This window comes from Aythya marila, assembly GCF_965140915.1.
Source record: "Aythya marila genome assembly, chromosome: 11".
In the NCBI taxonomy this organism is placed as follows: domain Eukaryota; kingdom Metazoa; phylum Chordata; class Aves; order Anseriformes; family Anatidae; genus Aythya; species Aythya marila.
In genome coordinates this window covers 15,736,009-15,758,002 of record NC_139052.1, presented here as the reverse complement: position 1 = coordinate 15,758,002, position 21,994 = coordinate 15,736,009, and the positions used below count along the sequence as shown (strand labels likewise).

The 21,994-nt window shown below is 45.0% G+C and overlaps 1 protein-coding gene across 6 annotated transcripts in view; it reads right to left on the bottom strand.

The window, feature by feature from the left end:
* LOC309882458 (uncharacterized protein) overlaps positions 1–21,994 on the bottom strand; it is a 248,765-nt gene that overhangs the window by 203,733 nt on the left and 23,038 nt on the right. For 3 of the 6 annotated variants that reach the window (XR_014318290.1, XM_082769583.1, XM_082769580.1), the window contains exons 1-4: positions 12,087–12,212; positions 11,522–11,589; positions 10,086–10,123; positions 7,138–7,219 (exon numbers count right to left, since the gene is read on the bottom strand). Coding sequence is in view for 5 of the 6 variants with exons in the window: in XM_082769583.1 (XP_082625709.1) it covers positions 7,138–7,219; positions 10,086–10,123; positions 11,522–11,563 (162 nt within the window). In the remaining variant the exon portion in view is untranslated. Of the gene's footprint in view, positions 1–7,137; positions 7,220–10,085; positions 10,124–11,521; positions 11,590–12,086; positions 12,213–12,527; positions 12,617–12,883; positions 13,022–21,994 lie in introns of those variants that run through there. The other 3 variants (XM_082769584.1, XM_082769581.1, XM_082769582.1) reach the window with 2 other exon arrangements.

The window sequence follows — 21,994 nt, the reverse complement described above, 5'->3', positions numbered from 1 at the left end:
ATACCCTGCAAATCTCGCCTTTCCCTGGCGCAAGAGTCAGATGTTTCCTTCTAAGAGCTCCATTAACAGACAACAATAAAAATAAAAAATTTAATAGCAAACGTATTTCTTCCCATTTTTAATATTTTCTAATAACTTCAGTGTTGAACTGATATCCCAGCATCTTCATTGCAGCACTGCCCAGAAAATTTGCAGCTTAAGAGGGGAAGAACCATGTCAGGGCCAGCAGCAGTGCTCCTGCATCCCACACACATTTCTGTGGCTTTTTGGTAGGATGAGAATATATAAAATATTCACTAGAAACCAAAAGCACTGACTTGCTTTACGTATACCACCAACTAACCATCCAGCAAGAACCATTTTGGCTTACAAATGGGCGAGGCTGGAATTAAAACTGTCATCCCAAAAGCATGGAGACCCGTGGCCCGTTACAAAACCTACACCCACCCAGGCTTTCTTCTCAAGGATGGTCATCCCAATTCCTCCTACTCCTCTACTTTTATATTTGACATGAACTAACATCTTTTATTTGAGTTGAGCTCCTCCTTAAAACACAGAAGCATGCAGCTCGCAAGCAAGAGGGGTCATGTGTGTTTGATAGAAACCACCCATATAACTGAAACCACAATTTTTATGATAAATCGGCAAATGGGCAAACATGCAAAACTGTATCTGCCATAATGATTTATTTAAAATAAACAAATCCAGCTGTGGTGAAATAACGAGTTCTCTGCAAACACACACACATATTCTGGCTATTTCATTACAAACATATTAAATCTAGTCCCTCAACTCCAGCTCTTGATGATAATTAAATACACATAAATGTACTGCAGTGAATTTGCTCCTGGTAATTTGCATAGCAGAAAATAATTATTCTGGCAATTAGATATGGTGCAACACACTTTGTCTTTATGTGCACCACAAATTTCTTCTGATGGTTTTGCATCACCCTTTAAGAGTTTAATTAATTGAGGCCCCCTTCCTATTAACAGCGTGATACAGTGGGTTCATGGTGGCTTGGCCTCCTGTCATTAGAGCTTTGCTTCATTTACATGTTTGGGACAACTTTCAACACTGCTGCTAGGGCTGGTGCTGCAAACCTCTTACTGCCTGTAAAGAGCCAGCTCGTTGCTGGAAGCAGAGTTTTCCATTTGTTATTTATTATTTTGGTCATTTGTCCAATTGTGCTGGCCTTGTTCAGTCATTACCCAAAGAGTGCCAGGGCATCCTTCAGATCAAAGAAACAAATCTGCTTGCTCCCCTCCTCTGCAGTCTGTTTGTCCTGTCGTGCACAGGGACGATGCATCTCTGACCAAGGAGCAGAGACTCAGACCTGCATCATTTAGGAGACATGCCTCATCCCAGCCTCAGCTTTTTAGTCCCCAGGTTTAGAAGGCAGTCCCCAGACATCAGCAGGAATGAAGGGGAGGATCAAACAGATGAGGAGCATCAAGGAAAGCAAAGCTACTGAACAGATTTGCAGGGCTGGGGTTTGTACAGCCAGCAAGCCCGGCCTTTTCTTCTCTAAAGGCATTTCTCTTTGAACGTTGGTTGTAAAAGCCTGAGAGAAAGCCTTCTCTCCCTCTTGAGGCTGCTTCCTGAGCTACAGCTGCAGCCTCCCCTGCACTTCAGCCCCCAGCCTGTGCTGAAGGGCACGAGACGCCTCGGGTTGCTTCCAGCACCCCTGATCTCAGGAGGGTCTCATTGCTCCAGCCTTTAAAGATGGGAGGGAGGCATGTGAGAGAAATAGGGATTAATTAAATCAAGAATTGTAGTAAATTTTTGAGTGCTGATTTGTTGGAGAACCACACATGGTAATAAAGGAACAGGGCAGCAGCTCTTCAGAGAGCCCAGAGAAACAGAGACAAAATGGACAGCAAGAAATGTTTAAGCAGTGAGACCAACACCAATGGGAGCTTCTTCCCCTGCCCTCCTCTCCTGGTCCCACTTTCTTACAGCCTCAGAGCCACCCCAAGAGCATTGCCCCCTTTCCAGCCCCATTGCCCTGTCCTGCTCCATTTCACGGGCTTGGCAGTGACCCCCAGCAATCATCCAAAGCCATTTATACACCCCACACACACCTCCTTTTTTGTTGTCTTTCACCCTCTGATTTTAATTGCAATTTCATGCATTTCCACAGCAAGTGAGGAAAAAAAGATGGCACAGAAATGAGGGTAAGATGGGCAGAGGAAAGCCATGTTTAATTCTTCCCTCTGTCACTGACTTCTCCTATAACCTTGGGAAAGCTACTTCACCTCCGTCCACCACTGCCTTCTTCAAAATATTGCCCAGAGAAATTTGTTGGGACAAATTGGACAGCTCACCCTCCAGACCCGCTGCAGCCCCGCTATGAGTAGCCCTGAGCCCACCTGAAGGTCAGGCAGGGCAGGACAGGGGGACATGGCCACCCAACGCTCCCCCAGCACTGAGACCCACTGCTGGGCTGTGAAAAAGAAGGGGGAAAAACGCGACAAAAGGCAAGAATAAAAAGACTTCCAGCCCAGAGCATGGTTGGGAAGAGCGCACCCCTTTTTCTCAGGGTTACTCTTTTCTCTTTCTCTCTTTTTGGCCTGGCTCACGGCTGCCTGCAGCTCCCTCCGCTCGTTGCCTAGCACGGGCAGCATTCATGGCAAGCTGAGGTACACCATGGATGCTCCCTGGAAGCAGCTTGCTATTTCCTACCCAGATGTCCTTTATTTCAGTCAGTGTCACTGCTTGGAGAGGGACAAAAGCTCTTTATTTCCATGGCACTCATCTTCAGCTAGTCTAGCGACAGCCTTGCCTTACCTTCAGCTACACTGTGCCCTAGACGAGTATGGTGCAGAGAATAATTCAAAACAAATCAAGAAGGCTAAACTTGTTAATCCTTCCATTCTGCAGGGCCGAGGGGTTATTTTACAAAGCACAAATGCTCAGGCCGCACAGTTCTGCTCAAGTGCCCTGTAACAGTCAAGAACAGCTGAAGCAATTAGCAATGCCCCATCTCCTCCAAAAGGCATAAACTCCAGGGAAGGAATCAATAGGAAAACTTTACAATACAGAGCCCTTAGCTCAAGACACATTTTAGGGATAAAGCTTTTAAAAGACAGGGGATAAGATGCTAGACTAAGACTTAGGAAAGGGCTGAACCCTATCCTTGTGAATTTGGCCCTGCTAGAGAGCCTCAGGTTCCCATCTGAGATGTAAGATAACGATATTTGTTTCCTTCATGAAGTCATTTGGAACCCACTGACAGAGCAGGCTACATAAGCAGTGTACCTCTGAGTTACTTACACCATCCTATTATTTAACAGAGTAACAGATCAGACATGCCAGAACAGACAGAGAAAAATGCTTCTACAAACTTCTAACCCCAAGCACAGCATACACAGGATTTCTGGCTGGGGGTGAACCATCTCCTCCTGGTTGGATTTTGCAAGGGATTTGTTCATGTTCAGTTGTCCAGGCAGAAGGTTCAATTCTAAACTCCTCCAGTCCCGCATCTCCAAAAACTGCGCTTTTTACAAACAGGAAAGATGAAATGCTCTCAAACAATTGCTGACTACGTGATCGATGGAGAGTCAGGTCAACCTCTCAAACACACCAACTGCATTTTTTGTTAACAGAACTTGAGTCCAGGTTTCCAAAATATTGTCTGAATAGCAAGGCTTACCCACAGCTTTCAGATTTATGAATTTGCCTTTTATGAATCCGTATTTCACCTGAGATGTTTGTGATTTGTTTATGCCCTTCTTTGTCACGCGAGCACCAAACACCTCAGTCAGATAAAGTACAAAGACCAAGACTTAGAAAGATATCCTGATCATAAAAATGATTAATTTTTTACTCTCACAGGCCTTACTTGTTACTTCCACTGAAGTAAATGGGAGATTTGCCATTGCCTTCAATAGGGTGGAGCAGTGCCAGGGACTTTTGTCTGTTAATTCCTTGTGGATCATTTACAGCCTTCCAAGCACCACTGTAAAAATAAACTTCAGATTTTTAAAAAACCACACACACACACAACAAAAAAACAACTGGAGTTAAAATGTGTATAAATACCCAGAGAGAAACACTGGCAAAACATCCCTACAGTATTTTCAGAATAGCTCATTATTTACTCATTAAATCAGTAAACGACAACCCCATTCTTCAGGACCAGCAGCATGTGCATTTGTCTCATCGGGGCAGGAAAAGACCAAATGATCCGTGATCCCAGGTATGGAGTTTGCTCCTGAATATCCACCGAGCCTGAGTAGAAAGAGCTGGGCTCTGAGCAAATAAACACAGAAAAACATGGGCCAAAAACCTCTGCACAGGGTTGCCAAGCATCTCTTCTTCATAACTTCTCTGCTGTTGACCAACGCTAGATGCCTGAACTTGTGATGAAGGGAGAAAAAGCGGGCTACCGGGGACAATGAGCAACATTAAGTTTTGAGGACGCTAAAATAGGGACAAAGTGTGAAAGCTCACCCACCCTCTATTTCTTCCACTTTCAACGTGCTCCTCCTATCTCAAATATTTGAGTGACACAAAAACCAACACTGGGATAGAGTTTGAGCATTTTTGCACCACACTGTTACATATTTTCAGGCAGAACCCTTCTAAAAGTAAATATTTTTTCCCGCAGAAAGCATGTGAAATGTCACACGCTTGCGAACTTCCACAAATCAGCTACTGAGAGAGTCAAAAATTGCAGCCCTGGATGAAACCAAGGGCAATGCTCCTGGGTGAACCTCCACCATCTTGCTGCAGCCATTCTCATGTCAACTGCTTGGGAAAAGAGGGGCTAAGACAAAAGGGGAGCTGAAAGCCCAGCGGCTTGAATCAGAGCTATAAAAGGAACAAAAGTAGCAGCAACAAAACTCTAAGGGTTCCTTTGGCACCCAAGGAGGAAGCTTAAAATACAGCCAGTTTCTCTCCCCGCCTTTTTTCTCCCTATCTTCTTCTAAAAAAAAAGAAAAAAGAAAGAAAAAAGAAAAAAAAAAAAAAAAAAAAAAAACAAACAGGGAAAGAAAGAAAAAAAAAAAAAAGACTACTTTTAGAAACAATCTCTTTCTGTGTAAGCTGTTGCCAGAGTCTGAGAGAATAAGTTTCTGTGCCAGCCCATTCACATGGCCAGGTGAAAAGAAACTCATTCCTTTACAGCCACACAACATCTGCTGAGAAAGTGGGATGGGAAACACCAAAAAGGGAGAAGAGAAGAGCCGAGGCCTCCAGGTTAGAAGGGCAGCCCGTTCCCACCAGGGAGCCCCTCTTTCACTTGCAGACAACTGCTGCATTTGACATTTCAATGGGAACTGAGGCAGAGCAGGAGGGAGGGAGGTGGAGGGGGCTGGGAGGGCGCACATAAAGGGAGCCGGGGGAGAAAAGCAAGGGGACAACAATTCTGCACCTCTTTCATTTCTGCTTTCATGTTTTCCCCCGTAATATGACAGTCGGGAGAAAGCGGAGAGTTTCTTTTTAAAATCAGATGGACAGGCAGAGGGTTGGCACTGTTAAAAACTCCGTCGGGATGAATCGATTTTATGGGGCTTACAGGGAAAAAATCTTTTTTTTTTTTTTTTTTTGGTCATCCCCTTTTTTGTTTGTGTTTTCAATGAGAAGGAAAAAGGATTTACATAAAATAAACAAAAAGAATGAATAGCAGCAAGCCCTGCCATGGGCACCAACAGTGGATGCTTTTAGAAAAGTTACACGAATATTGCTGCAGTGTTCAGCATTGTCTGAGTGCTCGACACAGACACATTCATCCCGGGGAGGAATTCAACAGTCCCCATCACTTCATACAAGCCCCTGAATGAGAGCTGCATGCTTTTTTAATCTGCTTTATAGAAACTTTCATCCAAACACATCAGATTAGTTTGTAAGGGCTTCAAAGCAGCCCTGGGCTGTAAACGGGTATTATCTCCATTTTACAGAACAGGAAACTGAGGCCCACAGGGAATCACTCAGGCAGCGTCCAGAAATGAATCACTGGCAAAGCCCGGAATAAAACTGGCTCCCAGGAGCACCATGCTCATCTGCAATGAATGCAGAAATGGCCTTGACTAAATGAGAGCCTCTCCATTGGGTTTTATGCCAAGCCCAAATATACAAACCAAAAATAATGCAAACAAGGCCAAAAAAATGAAATAGTGCCTTCATATCTAGCACCACTATGGATATGTTGTCACTGAAGCCCACGTACTGGGAAGCATGAAGGAACCTTCCAGCCTTTGGTGAGAAGATAAGCAAACAGCCAAGGTGGGAAGATTGCAGAAGAGCAGCACAGGAAAGTTATGGGGTCTCCTTGGAGGGGTGAGGTGCAAATTGGGTTCAACTTCCCCAAATCAAAAAGGGAAATGAGATTTTACATCCTCAGCCACTTCATGTTTGCTTCCTTCCTAATGAGGATTCCCATGAATTCCCACCACGGTCAGCAACGGAGGCAAACAACCAAAGAGAGCCTGCAAAATGAACATTGTGCTCAACATGCAACACGCACTGTGTAGTACTCAGGGGTGCCTTGCTATATGCTTGGGATGAGGGGAGAACCTCCAAAAAAGCCACGAAACCCTGAGTGTCTAAGCTGTAATTCAGAAGTGAGGATTAAAAAGGTTTAAATGTTTTGAGTTCAGCTGGAATCAGTCAAGAAAGACTTCAGCATCACTAACCCTTTTGTGCAATGAAAACTGCCAAACTTTGATCCTTCTTGACTGCTGTGCATGAACACTACTCCCATCCTGTCCCTGCTCCCCTTTACATGTGTGCACACAAACGAGTGGATTCCTGCTAGGAGGACAGTTTGCACCGGGACAGATTTAAGGGTGATCAAAGGAAGCAGCAGCTGCTTCCCAGTAACAGCAGTCAGTGTGTCCAGCATCATGACGAGCAAGTGCAACCTCCTGCACCCCCCCTGCCAAGCCAACCTCACTGTTCTACCCACAGCTCTTCAGGTTTTCTCACCTCCACAACATCTCTGCAGGCTAAAGCAGGAATTCTGCTGTAAAATGATCCAGGAGCATCTATGCAATGTATTCTCTGTATTTGTCACACCATAAACAAGCCTAGTACCAGGTACCAGAGCCCTGGGCAACCCTAAGACCTCTTTGTCATTTCCCATCCCACCTTTTCCTTCCCTCACCACCCCTGTGACACCAAAAGGAAGTTTACCTTTGCTGGAAAGGAGTTTTGTGCATCCTCCAGAACTACAGTGAAATCTTCAGCCCATCTTCTGCAAACTCTTGTTTTTATCCTGGAAGAACAGTCAAGAGCAAGATCTCAGGCTTGATCCAGCACCAAAACAGCAAGCTATCGCAAGAACAGGAAGATTTACTGCTTGCCCATGCTCCCAACGGAAGTGTAGCACGTGTGAACACATGGAGAGGTGAATCCAGATTAGTGCAAGGTGGGCTAGGCTGCGCCCCTCACTGCATCACTGCTCAGGGAGGATGGATTTTCAGCAGAAAGCTGGAGGCACCTCTGAACTCTACAGCTCTATTTTCCATCTGCAAAATGGGAATGAATTACACACATGGGCACTGAAACCCTATGTGGAAGAGAAAGCTGCAAGTGCCAGTAGGCGGTTAAATCCCTTCCCCATACCTGGCTGTCAGGGAGAAGGAAGCAACAGATTTATTTATTTATTTATTTTTAATTTTTACATTTCCTAGCTATAATAAAGTTCCCCTTATTATTTTTGGGCAAGTTAGGGGACTTGTCTGCAGCACAGCTTATCTTCTCCCCACCCTTTAATCCCCAGAAGTGGTTAATTGAGTGCCAACGGGGCAGAGCCATCGAGGTGCTGCGCTCATCCTCCAGGGCAGGTGACAAGGACAAGTCCGTCCCCAGCCAGCCAGAGGTGGCTCCAGCCAGCGCTGAGAGGCTTCACGGTTTCAGCTGTCCCTTTTTATAACACGTACTCAGAAAAAGAGATATCCGTGGGGTAACGGTGAGTAATGTGCTGGCTGCTATCTGCCTTGCTGAAAGGGTGATAAGAGCGAGTCGGTGATAGTCCCGCTTCCCAAATTAGGCAGCCAAATGATCAGGCCTTTGGAAAGACACCACAAAACCCCTCCCCGCCACCACCTCACCACTCACAGATAAGCACCAAGCATTGCTAACAGCCTCAGCATCAGTCCCCGGCCTTTAAAAAGCCATGACTCACAGGAGATTGGTTTAGATCTAACGTGATTTATTTTTTTTCCATCAACAAGTGTGAATCAGCTTCGGATTTTCTCCTCGTTGATGGACTACAAATGGGTTTTAAACCCAAAAATGTGATCAAGAGACAACTTGCTGTTCCTGCAGTAGGATTTCAGTGATTTCTTTTTCCATTTGCAAGAAAGGTACAACTTTTTTTTTTTTTTTTCCAGCCAAGCCATGTGGCAACAACGTGTCTGTCAAAAGAATTCTTCAGGCTAAGTGAGGCATCTTCCACCTCTGCCCTTGGCTCAAGCCAAGTTTTTGAGCTCTAGTTCATACATATTCCACCAAAAATAACTGCCTCCAAGTCACAGTAGTGTCTTAGATGAAAGCAGTGCTGGAAGATGGGTTTGTTTTCATGCTGCCAGCAGCTATGTGCCAGTAACTGCTGGCACAGCAGGCACCCAGGTGGGCGATGGAAACAACCGCACCTGGTCCCATCACTGCTGGTTGTCTCAGGGCACCAGAGCCATGTTCCTGGGATGTTTGGCCCCTGCTTTGAAATCATCCCCAGTGCCTGGGGTAGGGGCTTGGGTGGCACAGGCAAGGTTACAATCTTGGTTGTGCCTGGGCAAGGATCACCCTGCAAACATCCCTAGGAGAAAACAGAACACCATTAAGAACTTGACGCTGAAACGACTCTTTGGACCCAGTATTTTGCTGCTCTGTGCTCTCATTCTCCCTCAGCAGCTTTATGTGCCCTGGGGATGAAACTGTAGAACCACACCTCCCCAAACCAGAGATGAAAGATCTGGGGCTTAGCACCAGCTGAAGACCGGGGTGACCACAAGGCTAGGATCAGACTTCAGCCAAATCTTCCTGCACATGCAGGAGTGCTTTGCACTGCGTTTCTGGTGTTTTCAAGCTCCTGGAGCAAGGACCATTTTTGTACAGCTTTTTTTTTTTGTACAGCTTAGCATCATTTATGTCCTGAAAGTTCCCATTTGCCAGGTTAACTCTGGGCAGAACTACACTGTTCTTTGTACTGTGCTATATCTCAGTGCTGACCTAAATTAACCTGAGACCCACAAGCTGCACGTGTTGAATTAGGAGCCTCCTCCACCTACCACTCCCCAGTCACATTCTAAGAAATCAGGAAGAGAAAAAATCAGAACTTTAAATACAAATACAATGAAATCATCCGTAAGACATATGTGGTAACTTACCTGCTCGCTGTCACAATTAGCTTGCCTTTTTTTTTTTTTTTTTTAAACTGAATTTAAAGCAGATGAAAGCCCTGAAGGCTAAAGTCTGCTAACTTCACCCCCCACCAGCTCCACAAATAAATCTTGTGGGTTTGGAAATAGCTGCTTCCCCACCTCTAACCACAGGCTTGACAGTCCCCGCCAAGCCTCTCTGTTTCATTACTTTCTGGATCTTTCACACACATGCAAATATGCGTACACATGCACACACACACACACGAAAAGCTGCCCACTTATAAACCTGACAGGTAAAATTATTCCCTCTTTCTGCAGCCCTCCTAATTGCCTCCCCTGGGCTCTCGTGAAGCGCAGACGTCACTGGCTAAACACGAAGTTCACGCGGTGTCACTGCTGTGCCTTTCATTAAGGCAATATCTGTCTCGTAGCCCAGCGTGTGCGTTACTGCTAATTTCACTGTTCGGACCCACAAGTGGTGCGCGACTTTCCAGGCTGACTTTAAATCATTACGCCAACTTCCCACAGATATTTAAAGACAAGTTCTAAAGAAACCGCTTGAAAGATGTTGTGTTTGTTGTTTTTTTTTAAGCCCAGAACTATATTTTTTGCTAACGTGTTTGTCCCAGCATATGTGGGTGCGCTTCCTCTTAACAAGTTGCTCAGAAGTTGGTGGTAATTCAAGGCCTCGTTCAGCCAGTATCATTAAAATTGAGTTACGATATAAGAGTTATTACAAGGTTTTACAATATTTACCATCTTAAATCTCCACTGCTCGAGGCCTGAGAGAGTCTCTGAAAAAAAAAAAAATAAAAAAAAAAATACAGAAGTGAATTTCCAAGTTGAATTTTCCAAAGAGAATTTCCCCATCACAAAAGCAGGATCTCCCACACAAGCTGCCGGTGGTGTTTACACCTCCCGAAATCCAAAGGAGGAAGCATGCCACCTACAAGTAACGGCAGTGATTTTAATTGGATTACGGCATCAGGACATAAATAAGCAACCAAAATAATTAGCGTCGTGGTTCCTTGTTTGCAAATTGGGGCCTGTAACACTTGCTCCAAAGTTCAGGATGTAAACCTGCTCTTCCCAAAGCCCTTTTGAACCCTGTGCCCAGAAGCAATGGGACCTTAAAAATTCTAGAGCCAGACAAAAGAAACTGTGCAAGAATTGGACTTAACCAAAAAAACACTTTAAAATGGAAAAAATAAACAAATCTGACTGCTGCTAGCTGTGGGGCACTCAGAAAATAGCAGTGCCAAAGAAAGTTTTGCTCTGTTAACGTACAGAAAAATAGCATAGTTTTATAACAAAGTGAAATAAATAGAATTAAATTAATGACTGATTTATAACAAAACAAACTGCCTCCAAAGAGCTTGGATTAATTAATAGTAGTGATCAACATAGTAGTTTTCCACTTTCTGAAGCTGTAGGTAGTAAAAACCAAGTATGCAAACCCAGATGCTTAAATCCGGGCTCCTGACTGTAGATTTGCACATTTAAAGTCCTTGTTCTAATTTTTCAAAGGATTTGTAACAGCTCTGAAACTTAGAACACCAGACTGCATTGTTAGTACTCAACCAAGGATTTTTTGAAGCTTGAGATTTGAAAGGCTATGACTAGAAATATTGGAAACAAACCACTAAAATATCATAAAGTACCCACTGACTTCCCTACTGGTATCTTTCAGCAGGTGAATCTGCTGATTACATATTGAACAGGGAGTCAATAATTCCCATTTCTATTTCCACCTCTGTCAATAAAACTGTTCGGGAGCATTTCTTCCAGGAAAGATCACCTTCGTATCCTTCCATACGGGATATCTGTTTGTCAATGTTGGCTTAGGACGGAGATCTCTGCGTTAATCAGAGAGAGGCAGCTGCTCAGCTGCTAAGTGCACGAGCTGGGTGTCAGGGAAGTTATCTCAGCACCCGTTGCCACTGTGGGCAATCCACACAGCTCCTGTGCTCCACAGGCTGGACTCTTTCAGACTATAAAGCCACATTTTGATTGCAACAGCTCGTTCAGGATACAAGCAAGTCTAATAAGACCAGCTGCTACATCTGTAATAGATAGCTATGAAACTATGTTCCTCCTTTGCATAAAATGCGAGACCCTTATCCAAGCCCACAGAAACATTTCTGCCCCCCCGACAAATACCTAACCCCATTCAAAGGTGCAGGTATGCATACATTTATTCCATCTGTGCACTCAAGCTGCAGATTAAATACCATTTTTCTGGGCTTGACAGAAAAGAGACCTGGAGAAAAATGTGAAGAAAAAAACACCAGGCAATGGCTAGGATCTGAAAGCTGCTTCCACCACAGGTGTCCCGTTTCCCCCGAGGGCCACTTTTGGCTGTTTGTCCCCCCTCGCCCCCACCCCAGAACATACAACCTGAAAAGCAGAGGGATGGGTTAATGCACTGAGGGGAACAAGTCACGCTCTCCATCCCTTGCTGCTTTCCTCCTGCTAACAGAGGCAGGCCAGGCACCCCAGCGTGGTGCCCACATCTACCTCAAGGTTCACAAAGCCAGTTTCACACCTTCCTCCTTTCTGCCCCAGCAAGGAGAGCAAGTGTAGAAAAGACTGACAAGGGCAGGGTGGGTGCAAAGACCCCATGCCCAGCCATACAATGCTCACAGTAATGTTTGGAATACCCCAGAGGATAGTTTTCACTGGACAAAATTATGAATGCCAAAGGTAGTAACTTCTTACCCCAAAGATGATGACCAGAGGAGACACCATCAGTCCTACCTGGGTTTATGGGGACTGACACGTTCCCTGTAGAAGAGCCTTAGCCAGCAGGTCGCTCCCTGACCAGGGCAGTGCAGGGGCAGGACCCAGCATGGTCCCTTCAGAGGGACCTCGCTACCGCATCCAGACCCCAGCTGCTCCAGGCACCCCGAGATGCCTGCAAGCACAGTGCTATGGGAACAAGAAGGGGAGGCTGAGGTGAGAACAGGATTTTCAGCCTCAGGTGTTCAGGCACTTCAGGGGAAAAAAATTTAAAAAAAACAACTCCTTGCTTTAAGCATCAGGAGGGTTGGAGAAGGTACGATTTTCACGGAGACAAAAGGGAGAGACGGAGCTAGATCCCACATGTCCATACTTGCTCCTGTCTTGTAAGCACTGGGGGAGCAGAAGCCTTTTGGAGCTGGTCCCCATCCCCCAACAGGGGGTTTTCCAGCTCCTTACCTCTACAGTCACACGATGTCCATGCTGTCCCTCAGTGCCCAGCCTACCCGGACAAACCTCTGCCTCATCTCCCTGAGGGGCTCCTTGTGCCAAGGGTTCTGCAGCATATCTTCCCTTCCCTCAGCTCCTCGCCCTGCTAAGGAAGAGACAGAGCAGTGCTCTGCTTCAGAAAAACAAAGTTGTCGTTGTCGTCGTCGTCCCTCAAAAAAAAAAAAAAAAAAAAAAAAAAAAGCAGCTAACTGCTTTTGGTTAGCAATGTGGAAACGGGAGGCCGGCCAGCTCTTACAAAATACACTTTTGACACTGATCTCCCCAGCAGGAACAGACTTGCTCAGACCGTAGGGACGCGTACGCACACCCACACGAGGGGAAAGCTCCAAGCTGGGCTCCAGCCACCAGCACCAACCCCAGCCTCCATCACCGAGAGAGGAGACCAGCTGGTGGTGCCATCAGCCTCGAAGGGGACCCACGTAGGTTGCCAATATTGCAAACACCTAGAAAAGTAAGAAGGAAGAGATCAGTCTACATCCATCAAACGAGGCAGCTAAATGAATTGCCCTTTACGAGAGCTGCGAGTGCTCTGATGGCAAATCTTTCAGAGTTTGTGACAATAAATCCCACCCCCCACCCTATTAATAACATATAATAGCGATTCTGAGAAGAATGGCCAATTATCTAACGTCTTAAAATGACAGAGCAATCAAAAGGAAGGTGAAATATAGGGCTGTGAGAAGCAGTTCTGTGGAGTTTGCAACCTCCCCTCACAGCGCACAAGCAGATTGCAATAGATTTAGTGGTTTCTAAGATAGAAAACCACCACAAAACAAGAGCCTCATATCCTAAAAAAATATATATAAATAATCCATCAAATGCACATTTTTAAACCCTTCCCGGTGCACATATGTCAATTGTTTGCAGAGCTCAGAGGCACTGCCGGGATGTGCCACCCGAGCCTGCAGGAGATGCAAGCCCCTGCCCTCCCACGCTGCAGCTGTCACGGGGTGACAAGCAAACAGGTGGCAGCGGGGACAGCGAGGGTGACGTTGGCACGTGTCTGGTGCTGCCACTACAAGGATGGGCCTGTAGCACCATTTTGGATATTTTGTCCCATGGGAAATATACAGAAAAATGGAATTTAAAGCCTGCAAATTAATTTGAGGTCAAAAGTTGTGTCTGATGTCTTTTTCCTTTTTTTTTTTTTTTTTTTCAGGCAAAGTATGACCAAGTCTACAGCTTGTTTTCAACTTCTTGATGCTTTTTTAGGAATATGAAATTTATGAAAATTGCCAAAAACTTTCATATTTTCCCCCCATTTCTTATGATTATGCCGTTATTCTTCCTTTCTCCTTTATTCTTTGTCTCTCCTCATCATCCAAGGGCCAAGTTCTCCAGAACACTGCTTTACTCAGTTATATAACCACTAACACACACACAAAAAAAAACACTGATCCCCCTCCTTGCATCCAGCCACTAATGCAAGAACTGCTTATGACTTAATGATGTTCCTCCACGCTTCATTAGCTTTTATCAGGACCAAAATCAAGATTGGTTCCAAGTCCTGCAGACCTGTCATTCAAGATGGACGTGGGGGAACGGGATAACTTTCTGGCTTTCTCAGCACCATTGGGCTTGTTGCCATCAATTTCAGCGGTGTCAGAAATGTCACCCATGGAGATTATCAGCGATAGGCTGCTGATTCTGATCCAGCCCCAATTAGCAGCTGCCTGATAATTGTTGACATTGGAGAGCTATGAAGTAAATGGGGGCCTTGATCCAATGAACCATAAAAATAAATAACCATAAAACTACGTCTGCGCTATAAAATCTCACGCAACGATTGCCAGTAATGATTCCTGCTATTTATATGCGCTACCTGGCTGGGGAGGGCTCTGTGCTTAGACTCATAACAGAATCTGCCCTAGCCATCTTTACGAGAAGGTGAAGGGTTGAGCAGGCAGTGAACCTGCACCATTATCCTGCCTTGCCCCTAGTAAAACCCAAATCAGGGCTGCAATGTCGCGGGGAGATCAATCATCGTATCTCTGCCCATGGGGTCTTTCAAAAAGGCAGGTTTCGAGCACTTTTACAAAGTTCTGGGTCTCAGAGTCAGCCCCATCTCAAGCCCTAAATGACCCATTAAATGAGGTGGTGAGTCCAGGGGACAGCCTCAAATTTGCTTTGAGCACAGCTCAAACAAAACACGACCCTGCTCAAACAGACACCGACTTGAGTTCACCTTTCCTGTCACCTCACCTTCGGTATTGCTTTAGCATGTGTGAGCATATTAAAAAGAACATATCTGCCAAAAGCATTTTCATATCAAAACCTACCGAGTTATAATTGACTTTCCCCAGAGAACATTATGTGACAACTCACTTGTGAATCAACCTGGGCTTGTAAAATGATCTTGATCTTTGCCAAAGCCCAGCTGTGGCTGGCTCTTAATGAGCCACCAGCAGGGACACAACTTCGAACTCATTTAAAAACTCCAGCACTAAAAAACATGGAAACCTGGTCTGCTCTTAGCAGGTCTTCTGCCAGTCCTGCACAACCCAGTTAGTAGCACAGAGGCAACAGAAAAGCTTTAATGGCTTGTTTAGGGGTCAGTCCTACATAACTCTGTGTATCAAACTCCCATTGCCTTTAAACTGCAGAGGAAAAGCCTTAAATAAGCTTTCTTAGTGCTATTCTGTCCCTTACAAAAGAGAGATTTTAATACTTTGCTGCCTCTACCAAGCTTAATACATCATTGTTGGCCAAGAGCTGTGAGATCCCTTTGTGGAAGATGAGTACGAAGTTATCATTCGCAAACAGCCTATTGATGTTTTCTCCAGAGCAGCCAAATTAATACGATACCAACTCCTTGCCCACGTTCCACGTAATTAATTCAACACTCGGATGACATTTCATTTAATCAAGACGTATCATATCTTCTCTTTCAGATGAAAGAAACACTGAAGTTATAATGAAAACAGGTCGATATATCAACTACCAACTATTTTTCTCTGTATTTCTGCTGGACCCTGCAAGCCAAAAAAGAGCTGACTCCTTCCCTTCTTGATCAGTTCCTTGTTTGATATGCCAGTGATATGAGAGTCACTCTTAAGCAATGAACTTCTCAAAATACAAAAACTACTTTTTCATTATGTTTATTCACAGCAGAGCTGGTAACAATTCTTCTTTCCCCACAAACAAAAGCGTGTTTTCATTTAAATAATAATAATAAAAATAAGATACAATTATCAAACGAGACCTGACCATCTGGCTTTGCATCTTAACTCCGATGGGGATCAGCTCCAGCTGTTCCAAGGGAGTTTTTTCTCCAAATCCTCTGTAACAAGCCAGTTTGCATCCTGAAACAAGAGGCTTCGATCTGCTCCAAGCTCTTAAGAGAGAATTTGCAGCTTCCCAATTTCCACCCCCACCCCTGAATTTTTTACATTGTGCTTTCAGAAGGGTAGTGCAGTCAGGAGTCAGCTAGTGAAAGAACTTGATTTTTGCACTCCCTAAGTATTTACAACCTTCTTTGACATGTTTAACAGAGAAAAGCCTTTTGCCATACCAGGTATTTCCATATTCTCCGTATTTTGGCCAAGATTTCATGAGATAGGTTCAGCTGCCTTCGTATTGTATGCAGCGTGTTGCAGCCCCCTTCCCCAGGGACTGCTGGAGTTGCCTTTCTGGGTTCCTAACGAGGGAAGGAACTGGAATGCTGTAAACTCACAACTTTGTCCGCTTTGTGTAAATCAAAGCACAGCTGCAAAATTTGGGAACAGAAAAAAGGGAGGGGAAAAAAAAAAAAAACTCCAACCACACACATCCAAAATATAAATACTCCTGGCTAGTAAATGTCACTTGACACTCTCACGTCAAACCTGTCATCAGCTCCAGCATTTCAAGGAAAAACACTGTTGGGGTTGAGTTCACAAATCTGTCCCTAGTTCTAATTTACAAGTAACCCTTTTATATCAATTATTCCTAAGTACGCCGCAATGACACATTAAATTTGCATGCAAAATTCTAGTTAAAGCCTGAACAAGCCAAGACCTCTGAGAAGGCGCTGCACATAAGAGAAATGTATTGTTTTAAATAACTACCTACTGCTGAGCTGGGGCACAGAACATATTTGGTAGCAGTAAAACTGCTGGAGAGAGGCAAGAATATTTTGAAAACAATACATTTGGGTCCTGCTAACACAGGAACAAATGAATAAACATATATTAGGGAAGGTATGGGGGGTTCAAGTTGGTTTTTTTTTTTTTTTTTTAAGCAAATAAATACAAGCATGTATTTGCATAGGCTGCTGATCCTTGGAAGTGGGAGTTAGCCTGTCATGGTCACAGCTGTAGCAAATGCATGGAAAATGCAGGTAGCAGAAACCATGCTAATTCCCAGAGGCCAAGCAGTTGCAGGGACTACCCGCAGTTCAGTGAAGCTTTAAATCAAGTTAGCGAGCACGGGCCCCGTTGTGATTTGCATGGACCTTCCCACAGTGCACCAGGATGTTTTTACCTCATAGCCGATACCATCAATGCTAAGCAAATTGCTTGCATAATTATACATATTTGCACGGTGCTGTCAGCTGCAGCTGATGTCACTTGCTGATTATCTTTCTCCCAAATTTTTAGTCAATGGAAGCCTGTGGGTGGTTTGCTTTTTATATATTTATTTATTCTTTTTTTATTATTATTTTTTTGGTGTGTGTGTGAGAGAGAGACTCACTGTGCCATGCTGGGCATACTTTTAACACTATTGCTCTATTGCCACAGATGTGTTGTTTCAGATGGGGATGGGGTGGGAAAGGCATCTGGCTGAATTCTCCCTTCCCACCCCATGGAATGTCATTATTAATTATAATTTACCTTTCATATTAATCACATGATCTTCATAAAGCAATCAGTCATCCACATACCACAGTCATAAAAGGATCACATCTTATCTTGCCCTGATGAATCAGTGCTCAGTACGTTTTAGGTTTCCCATAATCATCTGGTGAAAGCATTTGTTCAAGCCCTTTATTTTAGATTAATAATGGACATCAGGACCCCATAAAGAGAAATAGAGGGAGAGCCACTTCTCCAGAAAACTGATCCCAGAACAAAAAAGTCTGCCCTTAGTGGGGATGGTCACAGAAAAAGCAGTGCAGAGATAACACCTAACTGCTCATTACATCGTGTCACCTATCCAAAAGAAAAAAAGAAAAAAAAAAAAGCATAATATACAAGTTTGGCCCCATCAGAGCATCCTGCTGTGCCCATGTTGTCAAGGATGCTTCCCCAGAACATAAATTCACAAGCTGACATATAAAGCTGTCCAACGGGTTGGCAGGAGGCCGGGAAGGCTGGTGGCACACATTTAGTGAGATGATATCCGAGAAGGGCTCCAGGAGATGGTGGGCTGATCAGATCCACCACCAAGTAGAGCTTTGGCCAAGCCCTGACAATTTGGAAAGTTGAAGGATGAAGGAGCTGGAGCATTGTGAGGTGCGTGGCTTTCTTTTTCCCACTTTGTTAGTTTTAAAACATGAAAATCTAGTATAAAAGCCAACGTATGACAATAAGGTGGCACTCAGGAGCTGCTTGCTTGGCTCCAAAAGCAAGCAGCCACTGAAAGCCAGCCCTCAGCAAGGCTGTACCTGTGGTTTGCAGACATCCATAGGCTTTATTCTCTGGGGACCAAGAAGGGCACAGAGCCTTTGACCTGGAGGTCACTGGTTCAAAACACAGACAGATTTTGTGAGCAATCAGAAGTGGGCAATGTGCGATGGCTGCTTGCTTCTTCAAGTGAAAGACGGGAAAGGCCCACTCCAGCTGCTCGCAGCCCGACAGCCGCCTCTCAGCACTGAGCAGCAAGATTGCCAGGGCTGCCCCATGGCCTCAGGAGAACAAATCCTACAGGGAGAACAAATCCTGCAGCCCAAGAAGAGGCACGCATGGGTCACCAGCGCAACCGCAGCCATAAAATACTTCCCCCAAGCCGGCTTAATATCTACAGTAAGAAACCAAAGGGCAATGTTATAATCCTAAATGAAGTAAAACCCAGGGAAAGAGTCCATCCAGGCAAGGTGAAGCAACACTGGGGACATGGTCCCAGCCTTGACAGCTCCTAAGCCTTCATCCTTCATCATCAAATTGATTCCTCCAGCACTGAAATGGGAAATGCAAGGTGCTGGCTATGTCTTGGGAACCTGGCTACCCCTTCATCACCACAAACCTGGAGCTTCTTGTAATAACCATAAATATCTACAGCTCGCTTATTTTGAAACCCAAAGAAGAAAGGAAAACCCTTGCTGCTCTCCCACCTCTCCTCCTTCAGAGAAAGGCACGGACAATCAGGAGTATCTGTCAGTAAGGCCAGCAACAAATGGCTCTTGTGGCTCTGAACACACATCCTTTGGCAATTCTGGAGTGTTTGGGCAATATATTACTCCACAGCAGGCTCCCCCCTATTTGTTTACCCAGCAAGCACACTTAATAAGGAGCCTGCTCAGAAGGCCATGGTTATAGCGCAGCGCTGCTCTGTCGAGCAACCAGGCTGGGTTATGTTGTTGATCATTAATTATTAGGGGGAAAAGAAAAAGCAGGCTTAAATTAAAAGCAAACCCAGAGTTTATTAGGCACGTAGTAAACCAGGCATAAAGACAAGGACACTCAACTCCTCCTACTCAAGAGCAAGGCTCTCCTGCTCATTTCTGTGCTGCTCTCCCCCAGAGAGCAGATGCACCTTTGTGCTCTGTGCCCACAGCATCCATGCAGCCCGTGGCACCCCAAAACTGCAGCCACTCAGGGAGGACGAGGCACTGATGTTCAGGTGTAATTAGGTGAAGGCAGCAGCTGCATGGACAAGATTGGCAGAGGGATATGTGAGGGGTAGTGACACAAAGAGGAAGGCGTGAGGAGATGCAAAAAGGAGACAGGAAAGGAGATTGGAGTACAACAGGAGAAATGTGAAGAGGTATGGTTGGGTAAGAGAGGGGGAATTGGGAAATATGGGAAGAGGACAAAGCTGGGGACACAGCTGGAGATACAGATTTGGAAGAGGATCTCTGTGCCCAATGGAACAGCTTGCCATGGGTCAGCACACCAGGGCAGGAAACCCTCTAAGGAACAGAGCCCATCGAGGACCCTGTGCTGAAGCAGAGGAGCAGCAAAAAGCTAAGAGGCAGAGGAGAGGAAACAAGCAGCATGGAGGAACATCAGAAAGACAATGTTATGTGCTGAGCTTCACCTCGCTGAAGAAGCAGCATCACAACGGGCACTGAGTTTGCAGACACTGCACAGGTGTCGGAGCATCCCAAACACAGGGCATGCGGGGTCTGACCAGTCAAAAACACTTCGCAGTACTTCGCTGTACATTGGGCAGCATAGAGTGTGCTAGCGAAGCTCTGACCTCTCCCTGGGTAATTACAAATTCAATCGCTTGTAAGGTTTATCCACCACTTTTTGGCCATCCTCAATGCTGCCTTCAAAATTTCTTGACTTCAGAAATTTAGCATGGGATTAGCCATACTCTGGGGAGAATCCCGCAAGCATACAGACCCGGTCTCTACAGCCTCAGTCAAGTGGACCTCATCACATTTCCATTGCCCATTCCAGTGGCCTACCAGCCAAACAAATTTGCCACCACCACACGTGTTTTCAGCATACACAGGTGCAGCACAGAAAAGAGACTGGTAATCAAAAATAAAACTTTAAAATTAAATCTTTTTTTTTGTCCAAAACCTTCCAAGAGGAGGCCCTGCAGAGCACTTCAGGCACACCCAGGTCTTTCACAAGCGGCCAGTCCAGCAAGGACATCTGGCTGATGAACAACTCAGGTCACCTCTGGCCAACCCTCACACTGAGGGAAGCCACTGACTCAAATCCGGGTTTCCTGACTGCTCTCCCCACCCATCCAGAGAACCCAGCCACTTTGTCATCCCTCTGGAGCTCTCTTGTACTCAGATCAAGCCTTCCACCCTGTTTTCCAAACCAAACTGGTCTCTTCCTGGCTTCTTCCAACAATAAGAAAAAATTTATTCAGCAGAAGTCCCAATATCCTAACATTTGAAATCAAATTTGCCTGCCTCAGAAGAGGACCCTCAGTCTCTGTAGACCTCGTGCAAGATCTTTGCTGTCAAACCCCAAGAGAAGCTGAAGAATTCCTCATTTCAATAGACTGCCATTCTCAGGCATCACCTTTTCCTAGGACTAAGGGGGGAAATACAAAGCAAAACCACAGGCAGATTTTTGTCTCTGAGCTGCCAGATGTGAAAGGTTTAAAGGGAAGGATTTACACAACCGCCTTGCCAGGCCAGGCTCAGGTAAGACATACGAAAGATCCCTGTACCTCAGTTTCCCTGCCTGCTTTAATTCACAGATGGAAGAGCTGTTGACTAATTAATCTCACCTGTAAATGAGCTGCACTCCCAGGATAAGGAGTCTCCGGAACTGAAGGTGGGGTATTAACCCAGAACAAAGGCAAACAGACAGTAAGTCAGATAAGACAGAGCTGACTCCATTGTTTCTCGTGGAGTCTCTTACTTGCAAAATAACCCTAATTCACTGCACGTGTTCAGCTTGGAGGGGCCACTTTCCTCCTAGATACAGTCATGCAACTGCCTTATGTCCTGCCCATAAACGAGTGGCAGTAGAGACAAATTTGAACTGGAATTTAATGAATCTGGCTAATTCATTATTTGAAAGACTCTTATAATGTTTTTCAGTTTTATTTCATCCTTTTTTTTTTTTTTTTCCTCCGAGCCAGGAGCACCAGATGGCCAATACCAGTCTCATTGCTAGGTACTAATCAGCCACTTCCATATGATATTTGCCATGAAGAATTAATACAATTAGGTCAGGATGTAAAGACATCATATTATTCATGGCAATAAGCCCAGATTTACTTTTTATTCCTCCTGCAACTGCCTGCAGCCTGAGTGAGGTCAGCATCCAGGTCCCTCTTCATTGCAGTGAGCTGAGCTGCTCCACATCTCGTTGCACAGCATTTCTCTTTGCAGCCCTGATCCCTGTTCCCTTTCCAGAAATTCAGTCAATCTCAGCTTCAGAAAGAAACCTTCCTGAGAGCTCTCCAAGTGCACGCTTAACAAAAGGACAATACCTTTATATTATCTCTCACCTTTATATAGATATATACATAATATAGAGATATATTATTTTTTTAAGTTTCATTTTCCTTTCTTTTTCAGTCACTACAAAGGATGCAAGCAATGTGAATTGAGAGCTGGTGACAATGCTGGGCAGCCAGTACAGGAGGGAGGAGAACTACCACCATTTTCTTATACACCCCATCACAGTGCTGCTCCCTGACTGCTCACCCAGAAGGAATTAAACAGTGACTTCATTATTAAATCATTGTGGGGTCTTGCCTTCCTTTTATTTTTATCTAAGTCACTCATAAGCAATTCATGCCATGGCAGAGGCTAGCCTGATAGGATGTAAGTTTGCCTGGGAAGGACATTTCCTATC